The following is a 19318-nucleotide window of genomic DNA, read 5'->3' on the forward strand; positions in this document are numbered from 1 at the left end:
GCAGATATAATACGGGAGTTTACCCAACAAAGCTTTATAAATAAACGTGTACCAATGACTGAGCCTCCGTACAGTAAGTGATGGCAAACCTGCCTTGGCATACAGGGTACAGTGATGTGTAAGTGCTTTACAATTTGTGACAAATCTCAGTGCGCTGTGATAGGCGGCATCTAACTTGTTCAGGCAATAGGCAGGTGCATTCATATACAACAAATCACCATAGTGATAATAGCACAGATAAAAAGGTCACAGTGACTAGCCTTTTCCTGGCCTCAAGTGAGAAACAGGACTTGTTTCTGAAAAAGAAACCTAGTCTAACCCTCAGCTTTTTAAGCAGGTTATTGACATAAAGTTTAAAAGTAAGACAATCATCAAGCCAGATACCAAGGTATTTGTAACAGGTAACCACTTCTAGTACCTGTCCTTGCATAATAACAATATCTAAAAACAGGCTCTGGTGTCATTTTAGCTTTTGAAAATAGCATTACCTTGGTTTTATCAACATTTAAAAGAAGCTTAAGCGAGCTGAGTCTGAATAATGTTAAAAACAGCCTGTAATTTAACACCAGCCTCCGTAATGGAGGGACCTGCACAGTACATAACGGTATCGTCCGCATAAAAATGTAAAATAGCTTCATTCACATTTTCACCTAATCTGTTGATATATATGGAGAATAAAAGTGGACCTAAAACAGAACCTTGAGGAACACCATTAGCAATGTTTAACCACTCAGAAGACAGCCCATCAAAGTGAACACATTTTGTGACCTTTCAGAGAGGTAGTTCATAAACCACTCCACTGCATGGCTGGATATGCCAATACTGAGAAGCCTCTGCTTTAAGATGCGATGATCGACGGTGTCAAACGCTTTGGACAGGTCAATAAATAGAGCTGCACAACTCTGCTTATTATCTAAAATACTCTTAATGTCATTCACGACTTTCGTTGTCGCAGTGATGGTGCTATGTTGCTTTCTGAAGCCTGACTGTTTAGACAGAATATCATTTTTACATAAAAACTCCTTTACTAGTTCACTCACTAGGCGTTCGAGCACCTTCGCCAGAACTGACCATTTAGAGATTGGCCTATAGTTATTTAAAATAGTTGCCTCCCCTCCTTTTAGTAAAGGCAAGACATAAGCTGACTTCCATACTTTTGGAATTGCATTTGTGTTGAGGGAGAGGTTAAAAAGAGTAGTGAGAGGAAGAGCAATAAAATCTGCAGCTATCTTTAAAAAGAAAGGTTCTACGTTGTCCGGGCCGGCCGGTTTCTTAGGATCTAACTTGGTTAATGCTTCATGAACAACATCAACAGTAAAAGGAGTACAACTGAAAGGATTGGGGTGTTCACAGGAGCAGAGTTAGAAACAGAATCAAACAGAGAGCCACAGGACACAAAATGCTTATTAAAGCAATTTAACATGGTGGCCCTGTCAGATATAGTGTCAGATGCTGTGGTAAGGCACGGAGGTAGCTCATTACGGAGCTCACCGGTGGATGTCGATTTTATGGCTTTCCAAGATTTCCTAGGATTATTTAGGTTTTCTGTGGTAACTGACAAATAGTACTTCGACTTAGCACTTTTTACATGTGAAGTGAAGCTATTTCTTAGCTGCCTAAAACGCAGCTATTCTACCTCTGAGCCTGATTTCCTAGCCTTTGCCCAGGCCTTGTTTCTCTCATGAAGGAGACTAGACAGTTCAGCAGAAAACAGGGCTCGACAGTAACAGTTGCCAGGTTGCCATTGGCAACCATTCAGAAAAAATGTCAACCACTTCTTGGCCTTTGGTTGCCATCAGTGGCAACCAGTTTTTAACATAAAGAAACAAGGACAGCTAAATGTGCTCCCCAAAATAGATAAATGTTAATTATTTGTTGTATTAAGAGTGATATTTAATTATTGTTGTGACCAGTCGGAACCTGATACTTAAAGCGGACATATCATGCAAAATGAACTTTTGTACGTCTTTTATACATGAATATGTGTCCCCGGTGTTCCAGGGAACTCACCAAGTATCAGAAAATACAACCCTCTTTCTTTTCCTCCATACCCAAATCTCTAAAAACAGGGCTGCAACGGATTTGATACATGTGGATTCTGATTTGCACATCTATGATGTAACAGAGGTGCATTCCGCCTGTATGGTCAACTCTCCACCTATCAGGGGAATGAGAGGTTGCCGTGGCATGGCAACAGCATAGCAACAGCATGGCAACAGCATAGTAACATGACGCTTGTGCCTCGCTCCTTTGCAGGGGGGGGGGGTCAGCTCCAGCTCATGCAAAGACGGATGGCTAAAATGCATGATCTGTTTGGTATTTTGAAAAATAAAACTTATAAATATACCTTATATAGGTATGGCCCTACAATATATTATTGAAATATAGCATGATAGGTCCCCTTTAAGTTGCACGTGCATTGCTGTGATTACGGAGCCAGAAAGTGATGCACGTTTACTCGCGTGCGCTGTGCGCCGTGTGTTTGTTTTACAAAAAATGGCGAAGCAAATTAAGTTGTTTCACTGTGGGGTAAAATGTTCGGCCAATCCGTCAACATCTCAAACGAATGTTCGTTCAAAGTGATTCAACCGGATTCAACTGATAAAGCGCAAGGGGATTCCGAACGAAAAGCAAAGAGGAATGTTGTCCACTGACTTCCGGTAAAAGTTCCTTCAAAATAAGAGTCCCGATCTTATTACTACCAAAATAAAAGTGCAAAACGAAACTTTACCATAGGAAAATATTGGCATACAAATATAATCACTTCTATAAAAAGGTAACACATTTTAAATATAGTTAGACATATTAAAGGTAATTTACAGCAATAATAATTAATATCTAATTCTTAATTGTGAATGGTTTTCATTTATTTAAAATTAGAAATGTATTAGTCTGGCCAATCCAAGATGTTCATTATTAAGTTAATTTATAACTGTATAGTATCTTAATTATTTAAAATATAAGGTGACTAAAAATGGCAACCATATTTTCAGTTTTGGCAACAAAAAGCTGATGCCTGGTTGTCAGCCTGGCAACCAGTTTTAAAAGTTAGCGTTGAGCCCTGAGAAAACCAAGGATTGTCTCCTCCCTTTACTCTAAATTTACGCAGGGGTGCATGTCTTTCAATGATCTCCATAAAACCAAGATACAAATAAGACCATGCAGTTTCAACATCAGCACACAGATCGATTTTTCCCCAATCAAACCCAAACAGATCATGAACAAAACCCTGCTCCACAAAATGTTTTATTTCTCTCTTAATAATAATACGAGGTTTAACCTTTTGGACCTTAGTGTCCCTAATTGTGGCTACAGAACAGTGGTCACTCACATCATTCGCAAATACTCCCACAGATGAGTATTTATAGGGAACATTAGTTAGAATGAGATCAATTAGGGAATTTATTAGGGAATTTAATGTTAGGGCGAGTAGGACTGTCAACAATCTGAGTAACATTTAAGGAGATACTAAGGTTTTTAAAATCTCCAAATAGCACTATTTCCTTGTAGTCTAGCTGTGATAAAAGATTTGCTAGCGAAGACAAGGAGTCCTTGACAGCTGAGGGGGGTCTGTAACAGCCCACCACCATGACCTGTTGCCCAGTGGTTAATTTGAGCCGGATCCTGCCGGAACAGGATCCGGCACCTCTTCATTTTGGCCACCCTGTGTTCCGGCACCTATTTGGGCAGATCCGGTACCTCTCACAAAAAAAAAAAAAAAAAAATGGTTAAAATGAAATAAAATATGTATATATTAATTTACAGAAAAAATCCCAAGAATTTTATGTCGTTTATTAAGATTAAGATTTGAAAGAGTCGGAGATCTGTGTTGACGCACTGAAAAGCTGGACCAACGGACAAACGTCTTTCACTTTTGAAATTCGCCACATGAGGAGCACGTCGCAGAGAGGAAGAAACGGTGATTCAATGCAAGCATGTCAAAAAGACAGTTAAATGTACTGTCTTTCTTCAAAAAGAAGGAAGAGGTAATAGACACTTCAAAACGAGTCAGAAAAGCCTCCACAAGCAGCGACAAGGGCAGCTGCAGCGGTCATGTTGATGGTCAAAACCAGGAGGAGGTTAGCGCCGCAACAGCTAGCCAGCTAGCTAACCGACAGCTAGCCAAGCCCGGGCAGCGGGTCAGGTTCACCGCCAGCCGGAACAGGAGCCAGCTACCGTCAGCCAGGTGGACCACCAACAGCAACGGGTGGGTACCCTGGCATCAACTAGCCCGGTACAACAGCCGGAGCAAGAGGCGAGCGGAACCGCGACATCAGCTGGCTTACAGCAGGAAGATTCAGTAGGAGAGGAGAGCGCATTGAGCGTAGAAGAGTGTGGGACGTCCAGCGACAGGTCAGTTTTTTCTAACTGTGGCCAAGAACTTGGAGGACCGTATGTTATCTCAAGGAGGCCGGATGCCAGATAAAACTGGATATAACAAGTTCATTGAGGAGTTGAAGGTGCTTTACGCACAATACTGGCCCGAGGACGCAGGTGCGCTGTATGGAGAGACTGAGGTCGAGTCACTGTGTCAGCGCTTCAACATTGCCAACCCGCGCGCAGTCATACGGGCCTACAGAACGTACAGAGACTCAGATGGTAAAGACACCCCCGATGAGCTGATGGAGTTACTTGTTGCTGTCAACAGCATTCCCATTGCAAGTGCTGAATGTGAGCGCGGATTTTCTCAAATGAACTTGATTTGCACTCCCAACCGTAGCTCTTTGCTCACATCCACCATGTCATCTTTACTCTTCCTAAATCTTGTTGGACCCCCCCTGGCTAAATTCAATCCAGTCCCGTACGTGAGGTCCTGGGTGGCCAAAGGACACAGAACTGCCACAGACACACGCAGTAAAAGCAGAAAAAAAGAGATAGAGGACAATCCGGACATGCTCGTGATGTGGAGTGTTTTAAACAACTAAATATGGTGAGCAAACATACTGTCTATTAATAGGCCGCCGTGCCAATCTTTGGATAGGCCTAATAAATATATTTTTTACACGTTAAACCTGTTGAGAAATTAATTGCTGGCTGTATACTGAAGTCCCACCTGTGGTGATGTGGGCATTTGCCTATGTTGTGCGTACTAGCCTAAAAAATTATAAATTATCGTCATAACATTTATACCATAGATACTATTTGAAATTGAGGCTTGTAAGTCCCACAGCGTTGCAAGTGGACATTTTCATGTTGTTTTCAGCACCTTTTCTGTATACGTTCCGGGACCTGTACGCGTCTCGTCATCCCTGAGCTGTCATATGTAGGCTACTTTGCGTTCCGGCACCTTATGATTTACAAATTAAGCACTGTTGCCCCTTTGCCACTTCTATATTTAAGGCTAAAAAATCGAATTGCTTACTGATAGATTTGGAAACTAATGTGGATACACTGAACTTCTTCTTAACATAAATGGCAACGCCACCACCTTTATTAGGCCGGTCGGAACGATACACATTATAACCATTTAAGGCAATGTCAGAGGCCAAAATAGATTTATTTAGCCATGTTTCTGATAAAACAATGACGTCAGCGTCAGTCGAGCTTGGCCAAACACGGATAAAATATAGTTTACCTAACAGACTGCGCACATTCAAATGTATGAAACCCAACCCAGACCTAGCTTTAAAATCAGCAGGAGTAGCGATCTGACTACTACTAGAGGGCGGACCAGGGTTAGGTTGTACATTCCCTGACAGTAATAGCAACAACAAAAACAGGCATCTTTTCCTCTTAATCGACACACATACATTGTCATCTACTTTAGAAACACCAAAAAAGTCTGCGAGAGTGTGATTTGAGCTTAAGAAGCAGTCCTGAAGAACCATCATCGCAGGAAAACAAAAAAGACAAACATATTTTGTCGAGCAGATTGTCTGTGACAAGGCAACCGGTAATTGTTTGTGCGACACATCCGAACCTTTGCAGGGGATGCCCACTGCGGGTGGCAGAACAGACCTGAATCCAGTAGACTTCTCAGAATGACGAGAGATCTTCTCATAGTCCAAAACAGTTAACAGGCACAGCAGAATCCCGATATGGGCCATTTTCCCAGCACACAGTATCCGCGATGTTCCTGGAGCAAATCAGCACAGCAGCAAAGGACAGGCGAAAGCAGCAGCGTGGAAGCGCTCCGGTCCCTCCGTGGTATCCTCGGGGTGAAAGCAGGCCTCTGCAACAGCAGAACCAGGACAGGTGGAAAGCAGGCCCCAGCCGTGGTAAAAATCCTTCTCCGCACAGCAGCCCGAAGCGTGGATCCACTCCGTCTCTCCGCGACGACTCCGGGGTAAAAACCTCTCCAGTACAGCCGTACTCTACAGGTGGGAGCAGGCCTCGGTAGATCGCAGATCGCAGCCAGCAACAGGTGGAGCCGCTCCGTCTCTTCGCGAGCTCTCCAGTACAGCCGCACTCGACAGGTGGGAGTAGGCCTCCGCAGATCGCAGACAACTAAAACTACTACTTGTATAAGCAGGGATGGCTAAATGTTTGTAAGCAGGAGAAAAGAGCTAGATGCTAACAGATGCCAGATGCTAACAGGTAGTGGGAGCCTGTAACAATTGCGACTGCCTCACGCGAGTGCCTCTGTAATGCGTTTTAGGTGTTACTAATTCCTTTTCTTTATGTCGGTATTTTTGACCGGGGAAAAGTATTCATCTTTAGTTTCTCAAGACTATTTCAGCAATTGCACATACATCTGCTTACACATTACAGCTGAGGAGGGTACAGGTGAGAAAGTGTGTGTGGTGAGAAAGGAGAGATCCCTGCATGGGTCTATCTTCTATAAAGTAAGTGCAACTTATGGCGCAACTACACGTAAAGCGCTCACTCTTCCATAACTATCAATGTGGCAATTGCTGTTAACCTTTGATCCACATAAGAATTGTTGCACTGTCATAGACTGAATATCATGTTCCAATTATAAAAAGTCCAAAAGTTAATGTTTTTAATTCCCTTTAACAAATATGAGCAGGCTTTGGGGGACAGGAGTGACGTCGAGGAAGATGGCTGCTTGAGTTCGTGGCTCCTGCGCCATCACCATTTATTTTGCTATCAGTGATACTTTTCATCTCAATCACGAGTTATTAGTCCCAATAGTCATCTGTTACATTTAAACATGCCGAATACTAGAAAACCTCCGAAAACCGTAGTTAATGCAACTCAACAACACCTGGTTCTCAAGGCTAATGCTAGCTCGAAGCCTGCGAATGTCTCACCGGACATGTCGGTGTTGAACTCATCTGCTACTGAGCCTACCAACACCGCGATTCTCTAGCTTCTTCAAAAGCTATCTGAGGACCAAACAAAGCACTTGACTGACCTTCGGAAAGAACTATCGGAAACGCAGAGAGCCGTTGTTGCTGTTGAGGAGAAGTTAGCTGATGTGCTTACCCGAATTACCAGTGCTGAGGCCCGGCTGGGTATGCTGGAAGACACAGAAGACCAGCGCCGCAATTCTCCGCCAGCCCTGGCTTCGGAGGTGGAAACGCTGAATGCTAAACTGGTGGAATACGAGGATAGGGATAGGCGGGTGAATCTACGCATCTATGGATTCCCGGAGCATTCTGAGGAGAAAGACGCTTTATCCTTCCTGAGGACAGCGCTGCCTGACATCCTTCAGACGGATTATCCTGGGGGCCTGGATTTGGACCGTGCTCACAGGTCTCTAGCCCCAATCAGGCTCGGGGCTCCACCGAGACCTTTCGTGGTGCGTTTCCTGAGATTCCAGCAAAAGGAGCACATGAGAACGTAGAAGTTTGGCATAACATTCTAAGGGCTTTGGGGTTGGGGGGGGAGGGGAGCTTGAAGTTTCAGTTACGCTGTCTGCCTGGATGGAACCCCCGACCCGCGGGGCGTATACGTAGACCATAGTTTTTGGACTGCCTTTTTCTTTCTACATTTATTTGTTTCATTCTTTTATTATGCACTGACCATATGTAGACCGGTAAGTCTTTCTCTTGTATTCCTAGCCAAGCATAATTTGTCCTGTGTGGGCTGCGTGTGTGGTTGTCGCGCTGGCGGTGTGTTTGTGGGTGTCTATTAAGTATGGAAAGCCCAAAGTGCCATAATTGCGCATCCGTGCTCGCGGGTGTATGTGTTTGTGCCTATATACGCGGGATGGAGTTAAGAGTGTACGGAAGCTGATGTGTATAGGCTTGGTGGGAGAGTGCTGGTGTGAGTGTATGCGTGTGGGTGTTGGGCAGGCTGTATGGCTGGGCGTATATCGACATTCCATGTCAAAGTGGTACAAACTATTATTTCGTTGTATCTCTTTTTTCCTTTTATTTCACATACTCTTACGTTACTTGCCCACATTTACAATTTACCTTTTTCTCTTGATTATTTGATGTTGTGATTGATCTTTTGCATGTGTTCTGATGACTCACTACGCTGACGCGTTGCTCAGCAGTTCGTTAGATCATTGTCTAGCAATTAACAGATATCACCTGATCTAATGGTTGGTGATGGTGCTGCCCCTCTTAGGCAGTTAGAGTTCCCAGATTTGAGTTATTTGTCCAGTTGTCCACCCTATTGTCTTTTCATCTGCTCCTACGAAGACCAAGGGTGTGATGATAGTTTGTAGGCGCAAGCTGAAATTTGATCTGATCGGCTTTTGGACAGACAAAGAGGGGAGACTGGCCATTGCCAAGATTTGTCTGGACGGGCAGAATATAGCATTGATTTCTGCCTATGCTCCCAACACTTTTGAGGCTGGCTTTTATGACCAATTAACCAGAACTCTACGGGATCTCACAGGCTTTCGTCTGGTTATGGGCGCGGATTTCAATGCAGTATGGGATAGCAACATGGATAGAACGGGTGGGGCAGAGAGTAGAGACCAACGTCTCGCTTCTGATGCGTTACGCTGGTGGGCGGCCCAAACAAATATGATAGACATCTGGCGTGTGATGAATCCCTCCATAAAAGATTACTCTTTTTTTCTCAGGTAGACATAAATCCTTTTCTAGGATAGATTTTCTCTTTGCGTCCCAAGATCTATTTCATAATGTTCGGAAGGCTTTCTATATACCAGTTACATGGATTGATCACAAACCCATCTACTGTTCTGTCACACTTAGGGCTGTCCCCACTAGAGCTCCCAGATGGCGTTTTAACTCCTAACTGCTGCGTGAAGAAACATACAAGTCTCAGTTTGAGACTAACCTCCGTGGGTTTTTGGGGTTCAACAAGGGGTCAGTGTCTGACCCGAGATTTTTGTGGGAGGCAACAAAGGGCTTTATTAGAAGCAACACCACTCTGTACGCATCCACCCGAAACAAGGAACGTGTAGCTAAATTGGAAGCATTAGAACTAAAGTATGCTGCTCTCGATGCTAACTTACAACACCATTACAGCGATTCTGTTGCTCTCCAAAAAGACTTGATCAAAAAAGAAATTAATTCTCTCCTCAGACGCCGTTCAGAATTTCTTATGCACAGAACCAGACAGACTTACTACTTCCACTCCGCCAGACCTAGCCACCTGCTGGCCTTGAGGCTTCGGACCAATGAACATTTTGCTGATATTTCAGTGTTAAATCTATAGACGGCACTGTTCTAACCGATCCCAAGAGCGTGAACACCACCTTTGTTTCTTTCTACAAGGATCTGTACAGTTTGGAGAGTGGCTTTGTCCAATCTGAATGCGATGATTTTTTAAATAATATCCACATGGAGTCTCTTTCTGTCAGCGACTCTGAAAATCTGAATGCCCCCATCACACACCGCGAAATTGAGAAAGCAGTAATGGACATTCGTAAGGGCAGGTCGCCAGGCCCAGATGGTATTCCACCCGAATTCTATCTCACCTTTTGGCCCTTGTTCGGCCCCTTGCTTGGAGATGATATTATTTTCTATTAAGGAGGGTTCATTTTTGAGAGACGTCAACACTGCCCTGTTATCCTTGCTTCTTAAAAAAGGCAAGGATCCGACAGAGTGTACTAGTTACAGGCCCCTCTCACTCTTAAACACTGACGTAAAGATCTATGCCAAAGTGCTGGCTAGGCACCTTCAGTCTCACATGACGAACCTAGTACATAGCGATCAGACAGGCTTTATAGAATCCAGGCTTGCCGCTGACAATGTAAGGAGGCTATTACACATCATAGATGGGGCCCAATATCTACCTTCCCCAGCTGCAGTTCTCTCACTTGATGCGATGAAGGCCTTCGACCGCTTAAAATGGCCCTTTTTGTGGTCGGTACTCGGGGAGTTAATTTTTTTAGTTCAATGCTACCTCTTCCTCCACCAACTCAGTACTGGAGCAAGCTACAGAAAGCTGTGACGAAAATGTATGGCAAGGCAAACGCCCACGCATCAAGCTATCTACAATGCAGCGGGAAAGACAGGCCGGGGGTTTTGTCTCTCCCAAATTTTAAACACTATAATTGGGCATTCACGCTTCGACCCTTATTAACCTGGCTCCAGTCTGAGACATCAGTGGCATGGCGGGCCCTGGAAGAGAGTCTAGTGCATCCTTACACCCTTCAAGATCTCTTGTATTCAAACATTCCTATTGCGCAGGGTCGTTGCAGGTTCGGCCCCATTGTATCACAATTGCTGTTTGTCTGGAGGGCGGTAGAGAAACTATGTGGTTGCCCCTATGCATGGAACCCATGTTCCCCATTATTTAACAATGCCAGATTGTTGATTGGTGGCCATCCCATTCAGTTTCCTCAGTGGAAAATGAGAGGGGTTCATATACTGGGGAACGTCTATGGAGATGAAGGTCTGCGTTCGTTTCAGGAGCTGTGTACAGAATTTAATTTACCTCGTTCCTCCTTTTTCTTTTATTTACAGTTGCGGTCGGCTTTAAGGGCTAGCGGTGTTCCATTGCAAAGTCCTCTATCACCACACCCGCTGCATAGCATTCTACATTCCACTAGAGGTACAAGTGGCCTTGTTTCCAAACTTTACTGGTTCATTTAGCAACACACTTATAGACCCCTGGCGTTAGAGGCAATATGGAGGGCCGATATCCCAGATCTGGATCCAGAGTTTGATTGGGATGAAGTCTGGTCCAATATACTGATAGCTTCTAGGAATCCTGCCCACCAACACATACATTATAACTTCACTCATAGAGTTTAACTTACACCTAGGAAGCTCTGTTTAATGAAAATAATTGCTGATCCAAATTGCACTCTGTGACGTAGAGGCTATTGGTACTTATATACATATGTTCTGGGAATGTCCGCCAGTGGGCAGATTCTGGGAGATGGTTGCTTCTAACCTTTCGGCTATATTTGAGACCAACGTGCCTCATTCACCTGTTACACTTATCCTAAACGACCTGTCCAACCTGGGTTTAACCCTGACCAAAAGGCGAGCACTATTAGCCGGGCTTACAGCAGCAAAAATATTGGTTGTGACTCGGTGGAAGCCTCCCCATTCCCTCTCACGTAAGGTCTGGGTTCTAACATATCTAGACATATCGTATCTAGAAGTATCAACAGCCCGGGTACATGGGGCCAAGGAGTCAACAATAGAGATGTGGACTTCGCTCATTGTGAACCTCAAGAGCATATTAGGATAACTATCTAATGGGGATGGTGATCTGGATGGGTGGGTGGGTGGGTTAGGGACGTCACTGGGTTTTGTTTGTATCTTTAGTTTTGTGCTGTTTTTGTACTGTATTGCATTTTCTGTTATTGATTGTACCATTTGTTTAATACATTTTTTTAAATTATCACAAAAAACAAACAAATACATGAGCAAAGAAATGTAGGCCTATAACTACCCCTTTTTAACTCTGTCAAAATTACATAAGAGATATTTTGATGCCAAAAAGCCGTGTGACTGAAAAAAGTGGGTTAGACACATGCCTACCGTTTTAAGAAGCTTAAAATGTTTTTCAAATTTGACACAAGACAATCAAAGTTATTGCAAAATGAAAAGTGAAAAATTACCCATATGGACAAAAACGTCCACAGTGATACCGGAGGGTTAATGCAACACAATATGACGGCTTCATTCGGTTTATTATTTAATGCTGCCTGAGGCCTGTTGTGTTCCTGGTATGAGTCAACATTTTCTGTGATAAGACTATAACATATAGCCACTTTAGCAGCTTTTTACTGATGCATCTACTTTACTAGGACTTGCATTTACTGCCCACCATATGAGTCTCCTTGTTGCTGTGACTTCAACAGCAGGGTTCAACATAATTTCTATTTCTTCCTTACAACTACTTATTAAAAACCCTTGAAGATGAGTTCAGTCTGTAGTCTACAAGTCAGACTACAACAAACGTCTTGGGGAAATAATACATATTGGCTTCCCTGTGTTAAGTTTTTATTGTTAAAGTATTATTTTTTGTACTGATTAGGGCTCAATCAAATACATCAACAGTAAAAAATAATTAGCTTATCATTTATCAATCACCTCTGTCCTGGAGTTTACCAGGATTGGCAGTGATATAGGAAGACAATGCAATAATATACTCATGTTACATATTTACATTTAAACATGTACATTTTACATCAGATATTTACAGTCATCTTACACTTACAGTTAAAACACGACAAAATGATTTGAGGTCAGTGCAAAACCAGGGTGTCCGCGGGGTCTTAAAAAGTATTAAAAGTTGATAAATCAATTTAGCGAAAATTAAGGCTTTTAAAAAGTATTAAAAAGTATTAAATGGCATTTTCCAAGGTATTAAGAAGTCCCACAGCAACGACAACATGAAACACCCTTTAATTTACTGAAACGACATGTCGGGAAACCCCAAAAGGCGGCCCCATGCATAGCGCGCCGTTTCGTTGCCTTGCTCTGCTCTGTGTGTGTGTGTGTGTGTGGGGGGGGGGGGGGAATAAACGACTACGGTAACGGGTCCCAAGGTGGGAAGACCGGCATACGCAACGCTCTGGGGGTCCAACGGCTCCGTGTGTGCCCTATATGATCATTTTCTGATAACGATGAAAGAGCCCGCCTCCCTCTCCCCACGTCTCCTGCTGCTGCTGGGCTGTCAGAAGAGGGGGAGGAAAAGAGAGGCAGTCACCGTTTATTAAATATTATTATATTATTATACAGAGAACAGAGTCGTTATCAATTTGTTTTAAAGCTCAATAAATAACAAAGAAGACCTCTGACCGGCACTTTCCTAATTTTGTACGGAAGATTTAAACTTTAACGGACATGTTGACCGGCGGAACATTTTTTTTACGGAAACTGCCGCACGGTTCCTTGGAAAAGGCGGAGAGGTGGGTGTTTTTCATCTGCTGGTGGACTACCTGAGAGATACAGCAGGAGAACACGCCGTCCACCGAGGAGAATAAACAGAAGGGCAACCATGGCAACCATGCTCCGGGTTCTTCTTCGCTGCTTTTGGTGTATTTCGGGCGGCAGCAGCGCCACTTACAGGCATGACATATGTACTACATCGTTTCCAGCATTTGCAGCGGTCTACTGTTAACGGACACGTTAATGAATCGAATGCGTGTGAAAGGAAGGAGTTTTACTGGAATGAAAGAGCACAGAGTACAGAAGCAACAAAGCAGCATACTGCATTAAACCTGACCTTCACAGAGAGGTTGAAGTTCATGTGGAGAGAAGGCTTCAGTAGTCTGTCTGCACTCTGTTTAGTTTTGCTATCTTACAATCAATATAGTAAATGTGAGGTAAAGTGTGTTGCCAATGTAACCGGTTAGAACTCAAAGTTGCGATGAGGTCTCAAAATGTATGGAAAGGGTCTTAAAAAAGGTCTTAAAAGGTATTAAATTTGACTTCAGGATTCCTGCATATACCCTGAAAACATAAATCAAGGCAAGAATAAGGGGAGGAAAATCAAAAGCTACCTGTGGAGGACCTCTAACCCACGGGGTCTCCTAGTGAGGGATTTATAATGTGTCTCGTGATCCCAGTTGAACATCTCAGGCTGGGCAAAAAAGATGATCTTTGTAGCAAGACCTTTGTTCATCCTGCCAGTTTCATTTAATATTTCTTCCAGCTTTCTTTGGCTCAGCAGTGCAGCACTGAGGCGTATTTTTTTCCCCTCACACGTCAGGCTGTAGTTTTACAAAAAACAACCCCGGTCTACAAGCAGAACTACGGATGTTAGGCTTTTTTCCTGTAGGAGATCTAAATTGTCAGTTTATGAGAACTGAGCTAAGCCACTCGAGACATTCAAAGACAGCTCAGATGTCCTGGTGTAGTGGAGACAGCGGTGTAGGGGTGGAGTCATTATTCCAGTTCAAGGTGAAGTTGGCACTGTTCTTGGCGGAAAACTCGGGTACAGGGAAAGCAACGTGGAAAGCCACACCTGTGGCCAAAATGAGAACTGAAATAACAAGGATGAGCCCTCTGCGCAGGATCAGTTCAGTGACAGAAAGCAGTGTTATAGTTTTGGTGTCTTTGGAAGTCTTTTCGCTCTGCTCAGCATCCCGCTCGGCTCCTACTGCATTGATGTTGTTGTCCTCAGCCTCAGGAAACACTTTCAGCTCCTGATCCTTGGAGTTGACTGGACAGTAGCCATCTGATTTCAGGGCTTCGCCATCCAACTCCTTCGGAGTGCAAAGAAGTTGCTGTTAATCAATGTATGAGTGGCTAAAAGATCATAAACAGAGACACAGGAGGGAGAACATCCTGCTTTACTCCACACCACATACTGTAATGCACTCACTGTGATAGGGCAGTCAGAGGTGTCCGGCACCATCGCTTCATTTAGCAGAGTACTGATAGGGCGCTTTGGGCTCACCACCAGTCTCCTTCCACCCCGCAGTTCAGCCTGAAGACATGAGTTTTATGAGGGAAAATATTTTATAGTAAAAGTATTGGCTTTATTTTTCCTTTCTTTGTATTTACTTCATTCAGTAATTTGTACAATGTTTGAGTATGTATTCAATGTTCTGCTTCAACGTGTAGGTGTTCTGTTTCATCTGTTATCCAAATGAAAAAAGGCAAAAACTGAAACATGAAGAGTTTAAATGTTCCCAAAATTAGGAGCCAGGAAGTAATCATTGATTGCCTGCTTCCGAGGCCTGATGAAGCTCCATTATACCCAAAATATTTCCCTTAATTGGAAGTTTCAAATGATGCCCTCAATCTATTATGCCATGCATGCTTCAATTAAAGATTAAAATATCTTACCTTGTGTGTGATTTTCTTCCAGTTGAGTCTAAAGATTATAAAGAGGAAGAACCCCGTCTCAAGTACAAGACAGATAAAGATACCCAGCCAGAAGCCTAACCAGAGGGACACAAAAAGGCACGATTAAAGAAGAATCTACAGTGTATTCATTTCATACATACAAAAAGAAAAACATATGACATTTATGACAAAAAGACTAAGAAACAGTCACGCCAACGGCTAATGGACAAATTGAAAATGTCCCCTGCCGATCCCCAAAGTTATTTAAATTAATCCTGACGGGGACATGAGTGTGTGAACTATATTTCAACGGAATAAATTCAATAGTTGTCACGACTAGTCCCTAAAAAAAAAAAACATGTCAATGATCATCAACATTCCCATCCCTACAGACGTTCAGTGCCTGGTTAAATTGATTAAAAGGGTTTCTGGAGGCTTTATCAGGTACACTAAACGTAAAAAAAAATGGATGTTACACGAGAGACATATTTAAAAAGAGTCTGGTCAAACTTATTTCCAAAGAGCTACACAATAAGGCAGCAAGTCTCTAGCAAGTTCTTTTTGGTTTGCCTAAAGAAATAAAGATAGAAGCAAGAAGAAATAACATTTAATAACAACTAAACCTTATCTGAGTCTTTTTTAGTAACACAATTACCAGCTTTCTCCCTCCACTCATAGTAATACACCCTTATTTGTTGGCTCAAGAAATACTAGTAATCTATTAATCCCAATTACAACTATAAAAACACTATGAGAAAGCAAGAAGATATACAACTCACAAGATCAGAGCTTTGACACACAATAGGTAGATGTGTGTTTCTATTTATCAATGCACACGTTGAGTGGACTGATAGAAAGGAAATGTAAGGAATGTGTGTTGCAACAGGACCCAGTGGGTTTGTGTGTAAGTATTTGAACCTTGACTGAAATGTAGACACGCTACTTCAATTCCAACTTCTGCTGCCATACTGAGGATGTGCTGCACATTGGACAATACAAGAAATGTATATGATTCAAGTCCAAACCCCAGTCTTTGATGGCAAACAAGGAAATTGAGGTAACTCCCTGATCACTGGCAACTGCTGAATTAAAGAAAATCATCATAGTGTGAAACGTTCTGAACCTCACAAATAAAATAGCCTATAAATAGATTATTTTTGAGATACCTGCCTGTTTACATCAACTGGCTACAAACCCTTTTTGTGGCGCCAGAAGGAGCTGTTAGTAATCTGGCAAAAAATCTTGTATAATGTCACTTGAATCAGTGTCTTGTTGGGGCTGAAGCCTACAAGTTAAAAACAATATATATATAAATCTGGAGGTGTGGAGTTAGAAAGAAGTGAGAGGAGAGCCTGTTCACGCTAGTGGCTCAAGGCTACGTTAGCATAACATTAATCTGCACTGTCAGTGGTCTATTTGCGTTAAAGTTTTTGACAATGTGTGGAATAAAAACAGATTATGTTTCTGGTTCTACCGCATGGATTTAGGTATTATTTTTATCGTGAACTAAGTAATAGAGGTGCCATCCGGAGACGCTGTTCCAAAAAAGGTTGGCGTAAAGTCACGGCAATAATACATATTTTTTTCATATTTTTGTATAGCTTGTTTGCCAAAACATAGAGGGTTGAAATAGGAACGTTACCTACTACCCTGAGCTTGGCAGCAAACATCAGAGTTATTCCCACTGGCAGACCAACGCAGTAGTAACACACCAGGTTGGACAAGGCGGCAATTTTCTGCATCCCAGCTCCCACAAGAATCCCTGAGCAAACACACTGAAAACACACACCGATTGAAACAAGAGAAACAAGTGATGTTCATTCAATGAAACAAGCTCTATGTACTCAATGCGAAATAAGACCTTTTTGTTATTTGATAACTTACCAGAAGTCCCTCAAAGAACTGTAAAAATGTGTAGACTGTGAGGTTCTGTGAGATCATGTTTACAATGTTTCTGCGGAGAGTAGAAGAAGCAGATTATCAAAAACAGAGTTGCCTTTACGTGTGGCAGAAATGAACGTGTGTTCATCTGAAACTCACTCATCAGAGGTGAATATGTAGCCAATGACAGACTTGGAGCTAGCGATGACGACTCCCTGGAGTAAAGCAATTATTCCTATAGCAAAGACATTACAAAAATGGGAGAAAAGGTGCATGTTTCATGATTGTCAATACAACTAAAGTAGAATTTTTCTGTTGTCATCTATTAGTGGAAACGCATACACCTCCCAACCAATCAGCATCAAGCATTCTCTCTTGGCAGGTTTAGTTTGTATGAATTGAGTATGATTGTGTTTACAAGAATATGTTAATGTCTACATACCTGACAGAAACAGAGCTACTTTGCAGGTGACTAAGGCCCTGGTAGTGTTCCCGGCCCCCAGAGCATTCCCAACACGCACACAGGCAGCTGCATGGACGCCTAGAGGGAACTTCAAGGACCCAATGTTACTTTGTGTTATCAGTTATTAAGTCAGATCTTCCTATCTAAAGTGAATTTCCCAAAATGCTGAATTATTTTTAAGAATGTGGTTTACAAATACCATAAAGGTCAAGGCTCCTATTTCCATCAACACATGCTGGGCAGCAAGATCCACCTCTCCAAGTATACCTGATGAAAGAAGTCACATTCAGACTATGAGTGGTTATTTTTATATGCTGCTCTTAACCACATACTGCTGGTGGTTAGGCTTCCCTGTTTAAACCAGAATTGTTTTCGGGCAAATAAGGTGAACTTATGGAGACCCGTTTCAGCGAATGGGGGAGGTTGTCTGTTGTCTGTCCACAACAATTGTTTTTCAGAAAGAAATTGTTGTTTCTTCACCTTTGTGTACCTTGTTTTAAGTAATTTGGTTTATTTAAAATCAGATACTTATTAGCATTAAAGCTTCACTCAAATTGACTCAAACACAGCACTTACCTGCAAGGATACCGCCGATATCCCAGATCCACCATTCCAAGCAGACCATGAAAAGACTGGGGACAGCCAGCCTCATATAGGAGCCCCACTCCTGCAGACAGTCAGTGGACCAGCCTGCAGAGAGTTTCAAACACAAGGGTTATACTCAATGTGGCCTGTAGAGGACGACAGATGTATTCAAATCGTATTGTGTAAATGACTTGCCTCCCCATGTTTTCTGATGGAGCTTCTTCCATCTGATGTATCCAAACAACAGAAGGCAGATTGCAATCTGAGAAATGCTGTTAGCAATTGCTGATCCACTGTAAACACACATGATAGAACATATTTTCAAACTGGATCCTTGTGTAGTGACAGTCTACACCTACTGTGACTCTATCCCTCTCTGGTGAAGGACTGAGAGGTCAAAAAAGGTCAGCAAAGAGACAGGCACACTTCATTTCTAAGGGTCATAGACTACGTTTTGAAAATGTGGAATCCAAATGGGAGGGGAGGGACAGACCTGACTTGACCCGACCACAGGGACTTGATTGGTTTAGTGGACTGCCTGTTGAACCAAATGTTTGTCCAGCTGGACCAGGATCAACTCCTGTCACAGCGCTCTCTTCTTTTCCTACACTGCCTCCCTCTCTCTAAAAATTAAGTACACAAATAATAAACATCAGTATACTGCTGGCTTAGTTTTAACAAAAAAACAATCTTCTTAGATATATTAAAGTGCATAATGAGCTCTCTGACCTCTTGTCCCTTACTCACAATCGGCCCACAGCCTTTTGCTGTTTGAACAGCAGTGATCAGCAGAGTTTCTCTGCTTTGTAAAGGTGTACAGTCACTTGTACCGTTTATCGGTCATGATACTTGAGGCCTGATACCATAGACTGTCTAGCTGCACAAAGTTTATTAACAATGCTAATGTTGGGAGAAAAAGCATGCCACTTACATGACACCCATGTCGAGGCTGAAGATTAAGACATAGTTGGCCCCCAAGTTGAAAATGTTTGCTACCGCTGCCGTGTACATCTGAGGCAGAATGATCCCCTGACAGAAAAACATGAATTCACAATCAGCTATCCATCTGTGTAGCTTATATTGAAAGAGCGTTATTAATGTAGATTCAATATAGAACAAATGCAACACCCTGGTAACATGACAGGCCATGCTAGCAGCTTGGTGAGGCATGCTGGTGAACATGCTCACAGTAAAATGTTTACCATGTTCTCAGTTTTAAACATGAAGTTATTCTTTTTTTTTTACTACTTGAGTGTTACCATTTCCTGATTGGGGAAATATTAAGATAGTCCTTTTTTTGAGG

The 19318-nt window shown here is 42.7% G+C and overlaps 1 protein-coding gene across 3 annotated transcripts in view; it reads right to left on the reverse strand.

The window, feature by feature from the left end:
- Positions 1 to 11941: 11941 nt before the first annotated feature.
- Positions 11942 to 19318, reverse strand: part of LOC307018692 (multidrug and toxin extrusion protein 1-like) — a 28713-nt gene continuing 21336 nt past the window's right edge. The window contains exons 7-18 of one of the 3 annotated variants that reach the window (XM_079649049.1): positions 18947 to 19044; positions 18211 to 18308; positions 18007 to 18120; positions 17630 to 17697; positions 17410 to 17518; positions 17127 to 17202; positions 16971 to 17040; positions 16729 to 16861; positions 16112 to 16165; positions 15087 to 15181; positions 14620 to 14724; positions 11942 to 14500 (exon numbers count right to left, since the gene is read on the reverse strand). In XM_079649049.1, coding sequence (XP_079505175.1) covers positions 14135 to 14500; positions 14620 to 14724; positions 15087 to 15181; positions 16112 to 16165; positions 16729 to 16861; positions 16971 to 17040; positions 17127 to 17202; positions 17410 to 17518; positions 17630 to 17697; positions 18007 to 18120; positions 18211 to 18308; positions 18947 to 19044 — 1386 coding nt within the window. In that variant the 3' untranslated portion in view covers positions 11942 to 14134. Of the gene's footprint in view, positions 14501 to 14619; positions 14725 to 15086; positions 15182 to 16111; positions 16169 to 16728; positions 16862 to 16970; positions 17041 to 17126; positions 17203 to 17409; positions 17519 to 17629; positions 17698 to 18006; positions 18121 to 18210; positions 18309 to 18946; positions 19045 to 19318 lie in introns of all 3 variants that reach the window. The other 2 variants (XM_079649048.1, XM_079649050.1) reach the window with 2 other exon arrangements.

The sequence above is a fragment of the Notothenia rossii genome (genome assembly GCF_949606895.1).
Source record: "Notothenia rossii genome assembly, chromosome: 9".
Classification (NCBI taxonomy): Eukaryota; Metazoa; Chordata; class Actinopteri; order Perciformes; family Nototheniidae; genus Notothenia; species Notothenia rossii.